We start from the raw sequence: 20,337 nt of genomic DNA on the forward strand, positions 1-20,337 counted from the left end.
CATTCTCCTCCCCCCTCCCTCAATTCTCCCAGTCCACCCACCAATCAATCAACATATCACTTATTAAAAACATACTATGGGCCAGACATTGTGCTAGATGTTGGGGTACAAGATAAATCTGAAACAGTCTTTACCCTCAAAGAACTTACATTATAACATTAGAGGCAGCTAGATAGTACAAAGCTGGATTTGGAGTCAGGAAGGAATTCAAATTCTGCTTTAGACAATGTGACACTGGGAAAGTAATTTCACTTGTCTCAGTCTTGGTTTCCCCATCTGTAAAATGGAGATAATTATAGCGTCCTTTACAGGATTATCGTGAAGATCAAATGAGATAACACCTGTAAATGGCTTTAAGGTACTACACAAATGTTAGTTATTAAAACATTATTGCATCCATATATAAGCATATGCCAAACATGCAAAGTAAATATAAGATAATTTTGTCCTTCACTGTATAGTATGTTCTTTGCACCTCACCAACATGGCATAAGGACAGCTAGGTGGCATAGTGGACAGAGTGCCAGGCTAATCTTGCCTTGGATTAGACTCTGGGTAAGTCACATGACCCTCTTTGCTTCAATTTCTTTGTCTGTAAAAGGAGCTGTACAAGGAGATGGCAAATCATTCCAGAATCTCTGCCCAGAAAATCCCAAATGGGGTCATGAAAGGTTAGACATGACTGAACGACAACAACATGGTATAAACTAATGGGAGGGAGTGTGTATGCTAAGGAAAGCATTCAAAATGCTCTTTTAACATCCTTTCCATCAGTTTTATAGATTCATGGGTGGCTGAGCTCTGAGCCTAGGAAGCTCAGTCAGGATGGGACAGAATTAGACAAGTCTAACTTTCACCACAAGAGGGGGATGTTGGTTAAAAACAAAAACCAATCGGAACACTTAAAAGCCAGTTTAGATAAACTTGTAAAGGCAAAGGGAGGCAAAGATAACAGGGTGATGATTTATACTTTGCCCCCAGTTCCTGAAGCTATTAAGTAGTCTTTCTCTGCCAGGTAACACTTCATCTATACCTGCATGCTCAGAGGTGTTGTGGAGAGTGGTTTGGGAGAGGGGACAAGGTATGGGGAAATGGGAGAGATTGTGGTGAGTGCTCTTTCTGATTTTTACAAGTCCTCAGAGGTTCTCCTGCTATACTAAGGATCTTGTTTGTGGTGAAACAAAGCATAAGTACCAGGAGACACTTGCTGAAAGACCATTAACTTTTTTTTCTCTTGAAATTTTAATTGATCGATTAATTGATTTTTCTGTTCTTTTCTCACTGGACCTGAATAGTTAGACAGTGTCTCTCCTCTTCTCCCCCAGCAGTAGGGGTGTGAGTAAATCATTAATATTTCTTGGACTTTCCAAAATATGATCCTGGTCTGAAGATCTTGAGAATTTGTAGTATTGTGGTGTGGGTCTGAGAGGAGGAGGATTGGCTTTATGCATAAGCAGAGTAAAGTTATGACTTTTGAACTGTCATGGTCAATTCCATCTGCTCAAGAAGATTCTCATAATAATAGCACCTGAAATTTTACCAATAGATGTGAGTTTCTTGTTGAGCTATAGCATTACATGAGTTTAAGTAGGAAGGTGTGTTAGAGATCATCTAATCCAACCAATTTATTTTACATTTCAACAAACGAAGCTCAGGCCTTGTGAAGTGCCTCCCCCGCAGATAACACCACTGGTAAGTTGCTGAGTTGACTTTTGAACTTGGGTTCTTTTGAGTTGCTCCTTCTGCTTCTGGTCTTAAAATGTATAAACCCCTTTGGGACTTAAGGTGTTAAAACCTTTATCAGCTAATAGTTTAACCTTTATGGGGATTAATTACTATTTAACTGAAAGCAAGATAAGTATCTACTGGGTATTAGAGAAATATTTATTTAGAAAATCTGTCCCAATCTTAGATCTGGGCCAAAAATGACTGTTCATTTGTGAAATAATGAAATTGAGTGAGAATGAAGCATTTTTTTGGAGAATGGGAACTGAGGAATCCAATAATGGGGAATTTTAGCATGGCAAAGGAGTTTAAAATCATCTCTGTCCTTGTAGATTCTTTGATTATGGCAATTAAGACTAGATGTCAGTCCTGGGGCAAGTTTTGGAAAATGAGAGAAAAGGGACCTTTTAAAATTGTTTCACAGGACTTGGACTGTCACTTTAATTTCAATGTCAAACCTTATTTTTGAATTTCACAAGCATAGGCAAATCTCATATTTTCCTTTGACAAGGATGGTGGTAGTATCTATTAGGCAAATATATGAACAAATGGACCCTGTGATGCCCTTACATTGGTTATGTCTCTGACCTCTGACATTCACATTTAAAGAGGGAGGAGTATAAATGAGAAGCCTAGCAAAAGAAGAAAATTATTTATTAAAAGAGAAATGGGTCTAGTTGCACTTCTTTCTCTGAGTCTGAGTAACAGTTTTGCATAACATTTCTGTCTGCTGATATGAAGGCTGATCACAGTAAATACAACACAAGGTTATCAGCTGCCACAAAATTGACTTTTTCTCACTCAGACTTTAAATGTATTTTGGAGTGACATATTTTGGTAATGATTGCTCACATTCATATGTGTTTACAAAGCTTTCTTCTTTGAGGGAATGGGCTGTTTGTTTGTTTTTTTTGGCTTTATACCCATAGTACCTTGCACATAATAAGTGCTTAATAAATATTTGCTCATTTGAAATGGGTCCTCATTTTACAGATGAAGAAACTGAGTTTCTGAGAGGTTGTGGCTGGTCTAGGGTGGCACAGACACTATTTTGAAATTGGGATTATAATCTTGGCATATTGACTCTAAGACCAGGTCTCAGACTTCACCAGCTGTGTGACTTTGGGCAAGTCACTTAAGCTCTATTTGCCTCAGTTTTTTCCTCTGTGAAAGGCAGATAATAATAGCATATACCTGACAGGATTATTATGAAGATCAAATGAGATAATATCATTATTAATTATTAATACTAATATTATTAGTAGATTTTAGTCCTTCTCAGTTCTCTTGACTCGTATCTGACTGAGACTTTTCTTTCAGGTCTTGTGTCTAGCGTCACTTGTCCCAGTCTTGTCTGGGCTGGATACTAAATAAACCTTTAAGTGTCTAGTCAGGGTATAATCAGCTTGTCAAGGTTGCAGTGGGTGTCAGGCCTCACAGCATCCATTTTCCCAGTCCTGGTTCCATATGCAGGAGCCTCAAGCTTGCAGTAGGCACTTCTTTCCCTGGGTTCCCAAAGAGTCCTCCTTTGGGCTTTTGGCCCACCAGAACTTTAGAGTTGCTTTCCTTACTCTTAGTCTTAATGACTGTAATCTCATTAAAGTTCTGTCCTTGTCTCCTGGTTTCCTGATTGAATTGATCCTTCTATATCTGACCTAATTCTTTCCCTGAGCATTAGGTCTCCCGCCATGATCTTCTAGTCACTGGTTTCTTCAGTGTCCTGGTGATATCAGTGACTTTGGTGACTGGAAGCTCTCTCTAACTGTTGAACCATTTTTTAATTCTCAATGATTTACATAAAGTGAACATAGTGGCTAAAACAGGGCAGCTAGGTGAGGTAGTGGATAGAGCACTAGGCTGGGAATCAGGAAGATTCATCTTTACGAATTCAAATCTGGCTTCAGAGGCTTACTACTTGTGTGACTGTGGGCGAGTCACTTAATCCTGTTAATCTCAGCGCCTCATTTGTAAAATGAGCTGGAAAAAGAAAGGGCAATTCACTCCAGCATCTTTGCCAAGAAAACCCTCACATCTGGTCATGACTCAGACAAGACTCAATAACTGAGGTTCTGCCTTCTCCCTTGGACCAAGTTTCTTCTTTCTCAGAGATCAGATAGAGTCTGGGCTACCATTGTTCCCTTCCTTGTGTGTGGTGCCTGGTAAAACTCCCAGCTGACTGCATCCCAGATTTATTCCTCTTCCTGTCCCCAAATAGGAAGCTCTGAAATAGAGGCAGCTTGGTTGTATAGTGAATAGAATGCTAGACCTTTAATCCAAGTCCCAATCCTGCCTCATATACTTCCTAGCTATTGTAGCCATGGAAAAGTCTCTGATTTATTCTCAGTTTCCTCATCTGTAAAATGGGGATAAAAATAGCATCTTACCTCTCAGGATTATAATGAGGCTCAAATGAGATAATAATTGTAAAATGCTTAGGGCAATGCCTTGCACATAATAAGTGCTCTATAAATATTAAGTATTATTATTATTAAGATGGGGATAATAATAGTATCTACCACACAGGTTGTTGTGAGGATCAAATAAGATTGTATTTGCAAAGTGCTTATTGTAATGCTTGGCACATAGTAGGTTCTATCTAAATGCTATCACTTATTACTTAAATACTAATTGTTATTGAATCTCTAATTATCATTTGACTAAAATGTACTTTAAAATTTTATATTCACAAACCTGATTTTTAATGAACAAAGTAGTATTAAAACTACCAAAGATGTGTCTGAAAACATTTGTCATATTTGAATTAAATTTGTTGTATGCTTAGATTTTTGACTTTTTCAGGAAAAAGAATTCAACAATTTATTTTTTCCCTATAAGACTTCTGAATTTCTTTCTCTCTTCAAGACTTATATCGGAGTTCTGAGAGGCCTCCAGCTGTGCTGAGTCAAGGTTTCTCTTACCCTCCTAAGGGAAGTAGCAGACTTTCTCTTTCTTTCATGGAGGCTTATCTCTACTCAGCCTCCAAGTATGGAGCCTCATATGTGTCTACCATTCTGGTTTTAGCTTCTTCTCTACTCTCCCAAATCTTGGCAAAATCTTCTGCAGATCTTTCTACTAGTGCTCCCCAACTATGTCCAGGTTTTAGCTCCTCTCCTGGTAGCCCTGTCCCTGGTCTCACCACCACGGATATTCTTTAACAAAAACATTCAAGGTTTAAGGGTCTCTTCCACTAGATCCCCAACATGAAGCCCTCTAAGAGACAATCCTAAATGGGAAAGAAGAGTAGTTCTGTAGGGTTTTAAAAAAAAGTCTTTCTTTCCTCTGGTGCTCTTTATTATTCCTGGGTTATGTTAGGTTAGAGCTGCAGTTGGCCAGAAAATTTCACATTTCTGTCTTTATTATCATTATTATACATTTTATATATTAACTTTTTCTGAGGGGCTTTTGTATTTCTTGAAAAATTCTTGTTTCTGTTTTTTAATATTTAAGAATCTGTCCAGAATTGGCTTCCCACTTCAGTCCCCTAAATATATTTTTCTTCCCTAAATATATCTTTAAATTTTTCTTGAGAGGTGGGCTAGTTAGGCGATCAGATACTACAGGGAGCACGGTTTGCCTTCTTTCTACTTATTCCAGCCTTAACTCTGGGCACTTAGGAATCTGTGGATTAACTCGTTCAAGAAATTCCGTGTCACTGAATTTTAGGGATTCCATATCCAAATTGGAACTATTTCTAGGTTTTTTACTTATAAAAATGAAGACTCTCAACAAATTTCAGCCTTTGAGAACATCAGGTACTTAGAAGGGACTTTGTTTCTGTATACTCTGGTTTTTAAATGCACATTTTCCAGCATATTAATAATAATTATACAACATTTATATAGCGCTTTGAGTCTTATATGTTCTTCAAAACAAACCTGGGAGATAGTTGCTAGCTGTAGCGGACGGTCCCTACACGGCTCGGTGAAGTGGTGAAGAAAAGAGACACAGGAGGCGGGAAAGATGGACCAATTCCACTTTATTGATCTGAGGGTCCAGGTATTTATAGACAGAAACTGCAAGTCTACTGACATTCTGCTCATCTCCTGTCCCAATGATTTGGCCAGTCATATTGTCTTTAAAGACTGTTAGCCTAGAGGACATCTATTTTACATATCCCTTGTTTTCTGTAATTCCCATGTTTGTCTCCAGGAGACAATAACATCTGGGGGGCGTGGAGAGCCATTCCGGATGATAATGAGCACAGTCTCAAAGAACAGTTTCCCTGAAGGTCTTTCCTGATCTTGTCAACAGCACTCCACCCTGGCCCTCAACAGCTAGCTATTATTTTTTTTGCAATTATGTATTTTCTTAGTTTTTATTTTTTGACCAGTGCCTTGAGTAATGTAGGAGCCATGTGTACATTCATTTGGTAATTAATTCAGCATATTATTAAGCAAGACCCTATCTGTCACTCTGTGAAAAATACAAAGAAAAATAAGCTATCAGCTCTGACTTAAAGGAGCTTATCTTTAGCCAGTGTGATGACAAATGCCTACACAGGTATATAATATAAATAAGTTAATATAATATAAGTTATAATAAGTTATAAGTTATAGTTATATATACTTATAATATAAGTTCATTAGAGGGATATAAAATGCCACGAAATCAGAGGAGTAAGAAATCATTTCCAGCTGCAGGAATCAAAGAAAGTTTCATGGGAGTGATAAGCTAGGTCTTTCTTTCTTTCTTTTTTTTTTTTTTTAATGTTTCCCTTCAAACCTACCTCTTAGTCTAATTTCTTTTGATGGTGCTGCCATCTTTTCAGTCAAGCTAGATACAAAGCCTCAGAGTCATCATCAGCTCTTCCTTCTTCCTCACTTCCCACATCCAATCAGGTTTTAAGTCTGGTTAATTCTACCTTCTCGATACTTCTCACATCACTTCCCTTCTCTTGGCTCACATGGCCCCTGGGACCCTAGTTAAGGCCCTCATCCCATCTGCCTGGGATGTATCTTGCATTTTTATTTTATTTTTTTTGTATTAATTTATTTATTTTGGTCAACATTCATTTCCACAAGATTTTGAGTTCCAAATTTTCTCCCCATCTCTCCCCTTCCCTACCCCAAGATGGCTTGCATTCTGATTAATCCTTCCTCCCAATCTGCCCTCCCTTCTATCACCCCCCCCCCCCCAATTTCTTGTAGGGCAAGATAGATTTCTATATCCCATTACCTGTACATCTTATTTCCCAGCTGCATGTAAAAAAAATTTTCAACATTTTTAAAAAAGACTTTGAGTTCCAAATTCTCTCCCTTTTCCCTTCCCCATCTACCCTCACTGAGAAGGCAGGTAATTCAATATAGATTATACATCTGTAGTTCTTAAAATTTTTTAAAAATTAATTTATTTGTTTTCAGTTTTCTACAACCACTTCCATAAATCTTAGATTTTCTCCCCTTCCCTCCCTCTTCCTCCCCTCTCCCTCTCTGAGATAGTGTGCCATCTTATATGGGTTCTACACATACATTCTTACTAAATACATTTTATATGTGTAGTTATGCAAAACTACTAGCAATTATTATTGCAGTTTTACACATGAAGAAATTGAAGCAAGTTACATGACCTGTTTCTAGAGACAGAGTTGAGGAAGATTTCAGAAGGAAAACTGAAATGCCCATCTATCTGGTTGCAAGTCTCTAGTACATGGTCCACATCACTCCACTCCATGCAATACCAATGAGAGGGATTCAAGCTATCTCTTTATCTGATGGAGGAGGGTGGGGTTTGGTCTCCATGTAGGACAAGATGTAGATCTACCCCTCCCAGAAAACAGAAGAGGGAAGGAGACCAGAAAAGAATAAGAAAAAGGCTTGTGTCTGCTTGAGCTTTGAGGTCAGGATAACTACGGATGGTATGGCATGAGTGCAGTGAAGCATTCTTGGCATTCCAGTGATGGAAGTTCCTAATGAATGACTACTAAGAATTTTTATGATGGTTTGGTTGTTATCCTACATTCTCAAAGAGAGTGACAAAATGACATCACTATGTTAGAGTCAAATTATAATGTGTCCAGCTGGCTGAGAAGACCAAGATGAGCCTGGATCATGCACAAATAATCCATGTGAACATTTGGGGTGAATTCTCTAAATTTGCACATTTCATGTTTCTTTTAAGCTACTTCAATTCTGCTTTGCTCATAGAGCACAGCACCTTCTCTGAAGAGGGCACGTCACGCTGGGCAGTCCAGTGCCAGTGTCTCCTATGTCATGCAATTCAATTCCAAGTTTCTTTAAGCATTGAGGAAATGACCCCAATAATATGGTAGCAAAATCATGGAAACTTCCATTGGGCAGAGACCTCAATCATATAGTCCAATGCCTTAAAATGGCTTCAGAGACCTGGGTTCAAGTTGTCTCTCTGACATGTACTGGCTATGTGACCCTAGGCAAATCACTTACCCTCTAAATGACTTAGGCAAGTCTCTAAGTCTATGCCTTCCAGAGTGGTTGCTGCTTTGGTAAAGTCAGCTCTCTTTGCTATGAATTCTCTACTAATGAAATCACAGATCTGGTACAAAAGAAAACTATTAGGGAAAAAAATGACTTCTGGAGGCTTGAAAGAGAGCAGAGCAGTTAACATTTTTTTCATGCTTTATTTATAGTGAAAGACCAATTGCTTCCATGTTGTTCTACCTGGCCTGCCTCATTGGCTTTTATTATCTCTTTCGCTGGTACCGGGAGAGGCAGGTGGTGAGTAACCTTGAGGACAAATATGTCTTTATCACCGGCTGTGACACTGGATTTGGGAACCTGTTGGCCAAGCAGCTAGACCTTCGAGGCCTGAGAGTACTAGCGGCCTGTCTGACAGAGAAAGGGGCTGAGCAGCTGAGACGTGGGACTTCAGACAGGGTAGAGACAGTGATCCTGGATGTAACCAAGACCGAGAGCATCAATGCAGCGGCCCAGTGGGTGAAGGAACGTGTGGGAAATAAAGGTATGAACGAAAGAGAGACATTATTTCATTTTTCTTAAATCCTTAAGCATGAAGAAGGAATATGTGGGGTTTGAAAGCTTCATTTCGTCACTTAGCAGGACAGGGAAGGCCTTTCGTGTTGTTTTCATTTGCTCAATAGTTTACCTTGGAAAATGATCACTGGGGATTTGGGGATGTTGTTTCCATCTTGAGATTAGAGGATTTAGAGGCATAATCTTTTCTTTAAAAATTAATTAGTTAATTCATTTTTAGTTTTCAACATACACTTCCATAAAAGTTTGACTTTGAAATTTTCTCCCCCTCCTCAAAACGGCATGTAATTTGATATAGGCTCTACTTATATATGTATATTAAACATATTTTCACATTAGTCATGATGTAGAGAAGAATTAGAACTAATGAGAGGAGCCATGAGAAAGAAGAAACAAAACAAAACAACGAAAGAAAAGGAGAGCAAATGGTATGCTCTGCTCTGCATTCAGACTCCAAAGTTCTTTCTCTGGATGTGGATAGCATTTCCATTGTGAGTCTTATTGAGTTGTCTTAGATTGTTGTATTGTTGAGAAGAGCTAAGTCTATCAGTCAGTCACTGCACAATGTGGCTCTTACTGAGTACAATGCTCTCCTTATTCTACTGACTTTACTCAATATCAATTCATATGTCTTTCCAGGTTTTTCTGAAATCTGCCTGCTCGTCATTTCTTATAGCACAATAGTATTCCCATTGCTTCTCTGTAGTAACTGTATTCATTATTTTTTATAGTGCAATAATAAACCTTTGTGTTTCTAAATGTATTCTTGACCTGGGCTTCAAATCTAGAGAAGAGGGAATTTTTGTACTGGATTGTATGCTAGATTCCTTATTAAATCAATCAATCAATCAATCAATCAATCAACCAATTAGACTATGATCTGTGATTCCATCTGTGTGGGGAACTCACTTGTGTAGAAATTGCCAATGGAAATAGGTAACTCATTTGTAAATGACAGAACTTTAGAGGTGCCTAGGTTGAGTAACTTCTGCAGTCAGTCAATCAATAAACCTTATAAAGCCCCTACTATATGCTAGGTACTATGTTAAGTGCAGAGGACACCAAAAGAGGCAGAAGACAGTCCCTGCTGTCAAGAAGTTTATAATCTAATGATTATAAGGATAATGTTCATGATCATACAACTAATATTTATCAGAGGCAGGGCCCAAACTGAGGCCTTCCTGACTCCAAGGCTCTCTCTTTACAGCCTCTCATTAATTTGATTAGAGTTGGAATATATTAGAGTCTATACCTCAGATTAGTCTAGGTATGCTCTAACATCCCTTTCCAGTGCTACATTTTAATGCACTTGTGATTTTGATTTACATCTTTGTAGGACTCTGGGGCCTCGTTAATAATGCAGGAGTTGCCTATCCAGAGGTTTGCACTGAGTTGATGACCAAGGATAACCTTACAAAGACACTGAATGTCAACCTGATTGGAGTAATTGAGGTGACAATGAGCATGCTACAAATGGTGAAGCAAGCCAGGGGGAGAATTGTTAATGTCTCTAGCATCCTGGGGAGACTTGCTTTCATTTCAGTACCCTACAGCTGTTCCAAGTATGGAGTAGAAGCCTTTTCTGATTGTCTGAGGTAACTATAATACTTCATCCATCCAAACATCCATCCATCCATGTACGCTTCCATCCATTCATCCATCCAGGGTAGAGGGAATGCAATCAGGGAGAGTATCTCAATCCTGTAAGTAGATGAGGCCCTGAACTGGGCAGTTGCCATGTGAGTGAAATGAAAGGGATAGATTTGAGAGATCTTGTCAAGATAGAATTGATAAAATTTGGCAACTGATGAGGAGTGAGTGAGAGTGAAGAGTTGAAGGTGTATTCAGGATTGGAAACTTAGGTGACTAGAAGGATTGTGGTGCCCCCAACAGAAACAGAGAGATTAGGAAGAGGAGAGAATTTAGGAAGAACAATAATGAATTTTGTTTTGGATGTATTGCATTTGAGAGACATATAGGATGTCCCATCCATCTAGAAGTGTCCATTGTGTCCAGTTGGTGACATGGACCTGGAGTTCAGTCAAATCAACAAGGATTTATTCATCACCTATTATGTGCCAGAAAGAGAAACTAGGAGTGGATATATAGAAGTGACTGTCATCTGAAAAGAGATGATGGTCGAACCCACTGGGGCTGACAGATTACTGAGAGATAATAAAGAGAGAAGACCTACAGTAGAACCCTGGTGATGCAGTGAAGGAGGCTGAGAAGTGGCCAGAGTGAGAACCAGGAAAGAGCAGGGTCATAAAAACCGAGGGAGGAGGAAGTGTCTACAAGTAGGTGCTGGTAATAGTACCCAATACTAGAGATATATCAAGAAGAATAAAGACTGAAAATAAAAGACATTGGATTTGTCAATTAAGAAAGCATGAGTAGTTTGGAGAGAACAGTTTCAGTTGAGTGATGAGTCTGGAAGTCAGATCCCAAGGATTTGGGAAGTGAGCAAGTGGTGAGAAAGTGGAGGCCATGAGTGTAGATGGATTTTTCTATGAGTTTCATTTTAAAAGGGAGGAAGAGTATAGCACAATAAGTTTAGGGGATAATGAGATCAAATGAAATGAAAAGATGCTTGCTTCTTGGAAGAAAGGCTATGGCAAATCTGGACAGGAATCTAAAAAGCAGAGATATCATTTTACTGACAAAGGTCTGTATAGTCAAAACTATGGTTTTTCCAGGAGCAATGTATGTCTCTGAGAGTTGGACTCTAAGGCAAGCTGAGTGCTGCAGAATTGACATGTTCAAATTTTGATTCTGGAGAAGACTTTTGAGAGTTCCTTGTACAGCAAGGAGATCAAATCAGTCAATACTTAAAGAAATTAATTCAGGCTATTCACCGGAAGGTCAAATACTAAAGTTGAAGCTTAAATACTTCACCCATATAATGAGAAGACAGGACTCATTGGAAAAGGCCCTGATTTTGGGAAAGATTGAAGGCAAAAGGAAAAGGGGATTGCAGAGGAAGAGATGGATAGATAGTATCATAGAAACAATGAATATGAACTTGCACAGGCTTCAAGAGAAAGTAGAGGATAGAAGGGCTTGTCATGCTAAGATCCGTGGGATTATGAAACATTACCAAAGACTCCAACAGAAGCAACAACAGTAAGACCAAATGAAATGATTTTTAAGGATGAGGAAGATAGACTGTATTGCCCATTTGCAGGCAAAAAGGAAGGAGCCATTGGATAAGGAGAAATTGAAAATTAAGGAAAAGAGGGAATGATCAAAAAGGTACACTCCTAGAAGAGATGGGATCAAGGATACAAGTAAAGGAGTGATCATTAGCAAGAGAAGGTCTACATTTTCCCCTACAACTGAGGATTCCAAGCATATTTGTATTTGCCCTTGAGGATTGTGGTCAGATTGAAGCATTGTATACCTTAAGTGAATACATACATAGTCACATTTCTGTCATCAGTGTTCTACAAACAGGATGCTCTGTCTCTTGGCTTGGGCATTTTCTGTGGCTGTCCCCCATGCGTGGGATGCTGTCTTTCCTCATCTCTGTCTCTTAGCTGCCCAGGAGTAAATTCCAGCAAAAATCCTACCTTCTACAGGATCAGGATGCCTTTTCAGATTCCTCTTAATTTTAGTGCTTCCCCTTGTTGATTATTTCCTATATATAACTTGAACATAGTTTGCATGTTGTCCGCCTGTCAGTTCCTTGAAGGTAGGGACTCTCTTTTGGCTCTTCTCATATCCTCAGTGCCTGGAGCATTATTATGGTTTCAGTCATTCAGTTGTGTCTATTTCTACTCATGAACAAGTCTATGGGGTTTTCTTGGTAAAGATACTAGAGTGTTTTGCCATTTCTTTCTCCTGTGTGTCTCCATTTTACAAATGAGGAACTGAGGCAAATATGGGTTAAGTGACTTGTCTAGGATTACACAATTAACAAGTTTCTGAGGTAGGATTTGAACTCAGATTTTCCTTCCTGGGCCTCCCAGGCCCAGTGCTTTATTCACTGCACCACCTAGCTTTCCACCTAGAACATAGACACTTAATAAATGCTGAGTCAGTAGACTGACATTTAAATTTTCTAAAACATTATTCAAGAGAAGGACTGAGAATCGTTCCCCAAGTTGACATATTCCTTTGTTTCCTTAAGGTGATATTCTTTTAAGTTAGAGGGATGAAAGTAATAATAGCATGTATAGTTTATAAATCTCTTCCTTCCTTCCTCTCTCCCTCCCTCCCTCCCTTCCTTCCTTCCTTCCTTCCCCTCTGATTTCATCTGTCTAAGAAGCTCTCAATGTAGAACTCCCCCTCTCAATGCAGATTTGCCATTTCTAGTCTTACAGAGTTGCCTGATAGCAATCAGGGCCCAAATGAATTTCCCAAGGGACACCTAGACATTATGTATGGGAGGCAGAATTTGGATCTAGGTCTTCCTGACTCTAAGGGCAGTTCTCTATTCACTAGGCCATGCTACCTTGCATACAGAAGGTACTTAACAAATGTTTTAAAGTGAATTAATCAATACTAAGAAGGTTGTTGGGGGAGCTTGTACATAGTTGTGAGCCTGTAGTCTCTCTCATTTGATTGTGAATTTCTTGAGGTCAGGAATTCTCTTTTGCCTCTTTTTGTATCCCCAGTGCCCTAGCACAGTACCTGAAGAATAGTAGGCACTTAATTGTGGTTGTGTGGTTTGTCCTGAAGAGGAACATGACATCAGGGAGATGATGACATGATTTGCAATTGACTTTGATTTGAGTGAGGGAGGGCTATACAAAGTCACCAGCCTCACTTTCTCCTCCAGAGTCATCTTTGTCATGTGGTCAGATATGGATCAGGACAACTGGAGGTGGCCCAGGATGCAATGGGAGACTTTGACCTTTTAAGTTAAGGTCTTTTCAAGTTCTCACTTTAAGTGAGGCAACACTCCTTCAGGGAATAGAGCTGTTTAAGAAGTGAGTCAAGGGATGACCACTTTAATAATGAAAATAAAAAAATCCAACTGGAAGGGGAAGATCTTTAGGGTTGCTGACCAAAAGAAAAAGTTACTATTTACATTCACTAAGAGCCAGGAAGCCCCCCAAAATAACCATTAAATGGTGCTTGGGCAGGGACCTATTGTTGTCCAATTTATGAGATTCAGAGTGACTTGGGTTTAAGATTTAGTCTTTGAGAAAGAAATCTAGCCAGTAAACCCCAAGTTAACTAGGTAGCTTTTGGCACAACACCCTCAGGTAAGTGTAGAGGAGAGGGGAAGAGAGCAAAGTAGAGAGGGGAGGACAGGAGAGAGGAGGGGAAGGAAGGGGAGGGAAGTGGAGTTGCTCAACTAGAACTGGTCAGTGGGGTCTCTACTAATTTAATTAAAGGGGCCATCCCTTGACTCAGTTCTTAAAGAGACCTATTCACTGAAGGGGCATTGCCTCACTCAAAGTGAGAACTTGAAAAGATCTTAGCTTAAAAGTGCTAAGGTCTTCCATGGCATCCTGGGCCATTTCCAGTGGTCCTGATCCATATCTGGCCACTCTACCCAGATGACTCTGGAGGAGAAAGTGAGGCTGGTGACTTTGCACAGTCCTCTCTTTCTCAAAGTCAATTGCAAGTCATGTCATCATCTTCCTGATGTCATGTTCCTCTTTGAGAATGAAGAATAAACCACAACCTATGAGGTACTTAGTAAATGTTCAGTTAATAGACTGATATTTAAATTTTCAAAATATTAGTCAGAAGAAGTGATACTCATGGGAGTATTATTAGCCTCATTTTGCAGACAAGGAAGCAGGTTTTCAAAGAAGTTAAAAGCCTTAACCAGAGGCCACCTAGCTAGGTGCTAAGTCTCAGAGCAGGGACTGGACTAAAGTAGTCTAAATTAATCTGCATTCTGCAGGGATTTGTTTCTGTTTGAGTTTAACACAGCTGAACTGGATAACCTCTAATGTTCCCTCTAGCTCTACAGTAGTGATACCATGAGGGATTTCACAAATTCTTGAATAATTTGTATTTTCTTTCTATGAACATTAAAATTGAGAATGTGTTTAAACCATTGTGTTAACTTGGGGGGAATCTGTTTCAGGATTGAAATTCAACAGTTTGGGGTGAAAGTCTGCATGATTGAGCCTGGCTATTTCAAAACAAACATTACAGATATTCAGAACTTCCAGAAGAATTTAGAAAAGTCTTGGAATGAAGGCCCATTGGAAATTAAAGAAAGCTATGGACAAGAATTCTTTGAGAAAAGTGAGTTTCTCTCTTTTGATCAAGATGGTATGTTCTATGAGGGGGAAAATAAAAGGATGAATTTTGGCATTTATAAGAATGTCTCTGAGTGTGGTATTTCAGCATGGAGTAGATTGGAAGAAGTTCTGTTCCCTTGGTGCTGGGTCTGTAGTGTTGCCTGAAGAAGATAAGGACGCAATGAGGCCTTTCTGGGATCTGCTAAGGGGAAGACCATACTTGTAAGGCTCACACAGATGAAGAAACTGAGGCCTGGGAAAGTCCAGTTTAAATATTTTAGATTAAAAGTAGGAAAGTGAGGATCTGAATCCATTTCTCCAAAGGTTTTGTGCCTCACTTGACATTAGTAATCAGAATATCATCATCATTGTCTCTGCTGTAGAATCTATCAAGGAATGATTTATGGTCTTAACCCTTTCATGGTAGATACCTTGTAGGTAGAGAACCTGTCTTAAAAGACAGTCTTATGTTTTGCAAATCAAATCCTTTGTTTTAGTCAACAAACTAAAATACAGAGGAATCTGTAAACACATCCTCTTCATTAAAAGCAGTGTTTGTAAATATGAGGAGATTTACTTGTTATATTGAGGAGGAGGGTTGGAGAAAGAAGAGTTTCTAAGTAATGACTGTAGGTATTGTTCATTTTAAACAAACTTGATCACATGAAATTTTTTTTGTGTGTGTTTCCATTTCCATTTATTTATTTATTTTTTATTTTAAAAATTTATTTATTTATTTAACTTTTAACATTCATTTTCACAGAATTTTGGGCTCCAAATTTTCTCCCCCCACCCCAAAACACCAAGCATTCCAATTGCCCCCATCACCAATCTGCTCTCTCCTCCATCATTCCTCTCTGCCCTTGTAGGGGAGGGCATCCTCTCCTCTGTCCTGAAGGGCCAAATAACTTTCTATACCCCTTTACCTGTATTTCTTATTTCCTAGCAGCAAGAACAGTACTCGACAGTTGTTCCTAAAACTTTGAGTTCCAACTTCTTTTCCTCCCTCCCTCCCCACCCCCTCCCTTTGGAAGGCAAGCAATTCAATATAGGCCAAATCTGTGTAGTTTTGCAAATGACTTCCATAATAGTTGTGTTGTATAAGACTAACTATATTTCCCTCCATCCTATACTGCCCCCCATCACTTCTATTCTCTCTTTTGATCCTGTCCCTCCCCATGAGTGTCGACCTCAAATTGCACCCTCCTCTCCATGCCCTCCCTTCCAACATGAAATTTTTAATGTACAAAATTAACCAAGTAAGGTGGGGATTTTTGTGCTGAGGCCTTATAGGCAGGAGAAGGCTGTTGGCCTTGACTGATAAAATGTGATACTGTAGTCCAGATTAAAGGAGAGGAGTAAAGTTCTGGAAGCTGTAGTTGTGGAGGCTGTTGATATCAAATTCAAATAAAAACAAAGGACACTGACTTACATAAAGATCCTTGTGATTCATCTATTGACTTAGTTTTAAAATGTAACATTGTCCATGTTTTATCATATTTCTATTTATTTTGTTAAATATTTCCTAATAGCACTTTAATCTAGTATGGTGACACTCTGGAATTGTGGGCCCTATGTTGGGTCAGGAACCTTGTGTTAGACACCTCTGTTCTAGGCATAAGAGAAAGTTCTGACATCTGATGATGGTAGAGTTGGTAATCAGTTATGGAGAGGATATCTCAGAGTCAGGAACATATCCCAAAGGAAATAGAAACTGCTAATTTGAGACTCAAACTCCCAGCGTAGACTCAAAGTATTTAAAGTTGGGTGCGACCCATTTAGTCCAATGCTTTTATTTTACAGATGAGGCAATTGAGACCCCCAAGAAGTTAAGTGTTAAGTTAAGTTAAGTCCAGGTTCCTTGATCAAAGATCTAAAGTTCTTCCCATTACATGGTACAACCTCTCCTAATTTCTTTTTGTTCCAATCTCAGACATACCAGGGGTTTGGCTACCTTTACACACAGTTCATTAGGATTTTTGTTTTGTTTATTTTTTTCCCTCTGGGAACATATCTCTGATTTGAAAGTCAACAAGGAAAAAGTTAATTTTGTTAAGATACTCAGGGTCTTGTGATTTATAATTGTTCAGATAGGTTATATAGTAGAAAGAATTTTGGACTTAGAGTTTCAAAGACTTGAGTTTACATCCTCCCTCAGACTCTTACTAGCTGTGTGGCTATGGCAAGTCACTTAGCCTTACAATCTCATTTTCTTCATCTATAGAATGAAAATAAAAATACCTGCCACCTACCCTGCAGGGTTATTGTGAGAATTAAATATGTGCAAAATACATTACCAACTTTAAGATTCATTGTATAAATGCTAGATATTATTATTCTGATGGAAGATACCTTATTAATAATTTTTTTACTTATAAAAGGAAGGTTGCTTATGTTTCAGAATTTAAGTTTCAGTCATTTTGAGGAAGTTGAATGAGTTTTCTTTGAATGCTGAATGAATGGGGAAATTGTCCAAAGATTTGTCCAAAGATTTGTATGAGTCTTCCATTGGTTACATTTGGATTTCTATAAACTTGTGCCATCGGATTTTAGACTGATAAAGCGAGGAACAAAAAAGCTAACTACTTTTGCCTTTTTGCTTACAGCTCTCACCTCTCTCGTAAAGTCAATGCAAAGATGTAGTACGAATTTGTACCTGGTAACTGACTGTATGGAACATGCTCTGACATCCTCTTATCCTCGATATCGCTATTCAGCTGGCTGGGATGCGCGATTCTTCTTTATTCCCATATCCTATTTGCCCACAGTACTGCTGGATTATATTTTGTCTGCAAACAATCATAAACCTGCACATGCTGTCTAAAGATGGATTGGAAAGCTGCTTTGTGAAGGAGCAGAACACTATGAAATTTGATGATGGTGTTTCTGTAGTTTGTTAAAAGAAATTGACACTTTGTAAGATTTGGTTCTCATCCCAATACTTTGTGAAGGGGCTGGTAAATGCCTCATTTATCTGGAATCACTAGGGAAGAAGGTATTCCACATGAGTCAATTTTCCAGAAAATGGAAACTGTCTCTTTTATGCACCAAAAAACCAAAATGATTTAAAAATAAAAATCTTCCCAAAATGTAGGGTACATTTATCTGCTTTATTAAATATAGTCTGCTGAGTCAGGCAGATCCAAGTTCAAATCCAGTCTCATACACTTACTAGCTGTGTGAACCCAGGCAAGTCACAATCTGCCTCAGTTTTCTTATCCCTAAAAGGGGAATAATACTAACACCTACTTCCAAGGTCATTTTTGAAGATCAAATGAGAGAATATTTGTAAAGTGCTTTGCAAACCTTAAAGTGCTTTATGAATGCTATTATGAAAATAATCATTAAGTATCCCTTTCCACATTTCTAATATTTGCTGATTATAATCTAAGACAAATGGAAAATTTTAGTTACTGGTTAATAAAAGTTGTTAAATCAGTAACCCTGATTTTACAGATTATTCTTAGTTCTTAGATTGGGGACAAAGCCTATATTTCGCCTCTTCTGTAGAATAAAATGCATGGGCTTCTGAGAGGCCCTTTTGATTTGATTACAGTTTTGAATCTATATTCTGTTGGTTGTGGTTGCTAGAAACCTTACTAAATGGATTAATGGTGTGTTTGGTTAGAAAACCTACTTTATGCTGAAGTGATAGTTCATTGTTGAACATAACGACCAATACTGTGAAATATTGGGAGCTAATAAACTTTCTTGTTGAGTTTGCATATCATGAGTTGATTCACTCTCATGCTCAAGATCATGGATTGTGATGAGTTGATGGATTGGGTTGATGAGTTGGGATTAGTAACACCATGACAAAACTGTATATCTTATAGAGGCCGGACCTAGGGAGATGCCCAGAAGATGATAATGAGGAAAACCGGCTTGAGGTCAGAGAGTTGTTAGAGACCAAGATAAGCTAGTGGTCGTTAGCAACCAGACAGATAGTCAGAACTCAAATAAGATACAGAATACAAGGATTTGAGCAAGGCTTTAGGTTAGATATCTCCCTAACTGCCTAAGGAGAAAAACATGATTCCACCTGCTATCCATCTCCTCACCCAGTCTGGCTTGCTTCTGCCTGCCTGGGAAGGAGAAAAATAATATTTCATTTCCCAATATTTCACTCCCAATTGAGCTCTCCAGTTCCCTGAGAGCACTCTATCCTGAGGCTGAACCCTTAGAGATGTTGATAGCCTCCCTCTCTAATTAAGTTATTTTGAACCTCCCAATGTTATTTTTCAAACTCCGTTCTTTATCCCTCACAGCCTGCTTCGAGTCTCTCCCAACCTCAATCCATCTCCCATTTAGTCATCAGTGATTTTCCCAAAGCACAGATTTGACTATATCATGCCTCTCTTGTCCAGTAAACTTCAGTGGCTCCCTATCCCATGCAGGATCAAATATAAAACCCTCTGTTTGACTTTTAAAGCCCTTCATAAACTGGCCCTCTCCTACCTTTCCTCTCTCCTTATGGTTTCTTGCACAAGACACTTTATTTCTTCCTGTGCCTGTTTACTGACTATTCTTCCATGTCCAGAATGCTTTCCCTCCTTATTTCCACCTCCTGATTTGCCTGGTTCACTTCAAGCTTCAGTTAAAACCTTCTTTAAGAAGCCTTTCCTTATCCCTCTTAAGGGATAAGCCTTTCTTTATCCCTCTATTTTCAATGTAGCTTGTGTATCTCTTGTCTGGAAATAGTTCCTCATATCCCCATTACACTTTGAGTCCCTTGAGAGTAGGGCCTTACCACAATGTCTGGCATACAGTAAGCACTTCATAAATTCTTGTTGACTGACTAGAAACCAGGCAGGCATGGGTTCAGGAGCACTAGAGTCAGCATTTAAAGCCAAGTGGTTATCTAAGCAGTTAGATGACAGCTACCATCAGAATAAGAATGACACACAGAAAGTTAAGAAGGTTGGTAAAAAGCTGGGTTGGTCTTGGTCTTGAGCATCTTCAACTCTTCTACCTGTCTCTAGAAATTAGGTAGTCAAACGAGTCAGAGGTCAAGGATCAACGACATCATAGTGTGAAGCAAAGTAGTGGTCACATCAAGTAGGCCCAAATCATGAACCTATCTAAGACCTTGTATCTCCGCTGGGCTTTTTTTCTTCTTTCCACGGTTCCAGTCTGCTTCTGATGGAGTCTTTTCTGTTTTCAGTCACCAGGCAGAACAGTCTTCCTTCTCCCTCTGCCTCTCCCCATCTCCATTTTTGCCTCTTTTTTGCCCACGGGCTACATAATGGCTCCCTTAAACATCAGATGGAAAGTCTCTGCCCCACCCCTGCCCTGCCCAAAGCCATTAGAACTGGTGAATGTGTGCCTATATTCACACCAATTCAACAAGTCTTGATTGGAATTGCCTGTCATTTACACACATATCTTTTAACCACAAATTGTTATTATTATTTCTGGTATATTATTTCCCCCTAGGC

At 38.9% G+C, this 20,337-nt stretch overlaps 1 protein-coding gene across 6 annotated transcripts; it reads left to right on the plus strand.

The window, feature by feature from the left end:
• Nucleotides 1–946: 946 nt before the first annotated feature.
• HSD17B6 (hydroxysteroid 17-beta dehydrogenase 6) lies at nucleotides 947–18,624 on the plus strand. 6 transcript variants are annotated; one of them, XM_072655102.1, is made up of 6 exons: nucleotides 947–1,015; nucleotides 1,651–1,692; nucleotides 8,330–8,661; nucleotides 10,030–10,288; nucleotides 14,740–14,903; nucleotides 17,506–18,624. In XM_072655102.1, the coding sequence occupies exons 3-6, from the start codon at nucleotides 8,349–8,351 to the stop codon at nucleotides 17,721–17,723; spliced, it is 954 nt and encodes a 317-aa protein (XP_072511203.1). In that variant the 5' UTR covers nucleotides 947–1,015; nucleotides 1,651–1,692; nucleotides 8,330–8,348; the 3' UTR covers nucleotides 17,724–18,624. The 6 variants fall into 6 exon arrangements, with proteins under 6 accessions (XP_072511203.1, XP_072511205.1, XP_072511202.1 ...); XM_072655101.1 differs by having other exon boundaries at nucleotides 998–1,081; XM_072655103.1 differs by lacking the exon at nucleotides 947–1,015 and adding an exon at nucleotides 1,088–1,106.
• The last annotated feature ends 1,713 nt before the right edge of the window (nucleotides 18,625–20,337 follow it).

This window comes from Notamacropus eugenii, chromosome 3 (genome assembly GCF_028372415.1).
Source record: "Notamacropus eugenii isolate mMacEug1 chromosome 3, mMacEug1.pri_v2, whole genome shotgun sequence".
Classification (NCBI taxonomy): Eukaryota; Metazoa; Chordata; class Mammalia; order Diprotodontia; family Macropodidae; genus Notamacropus; species Notamacropus eugenii.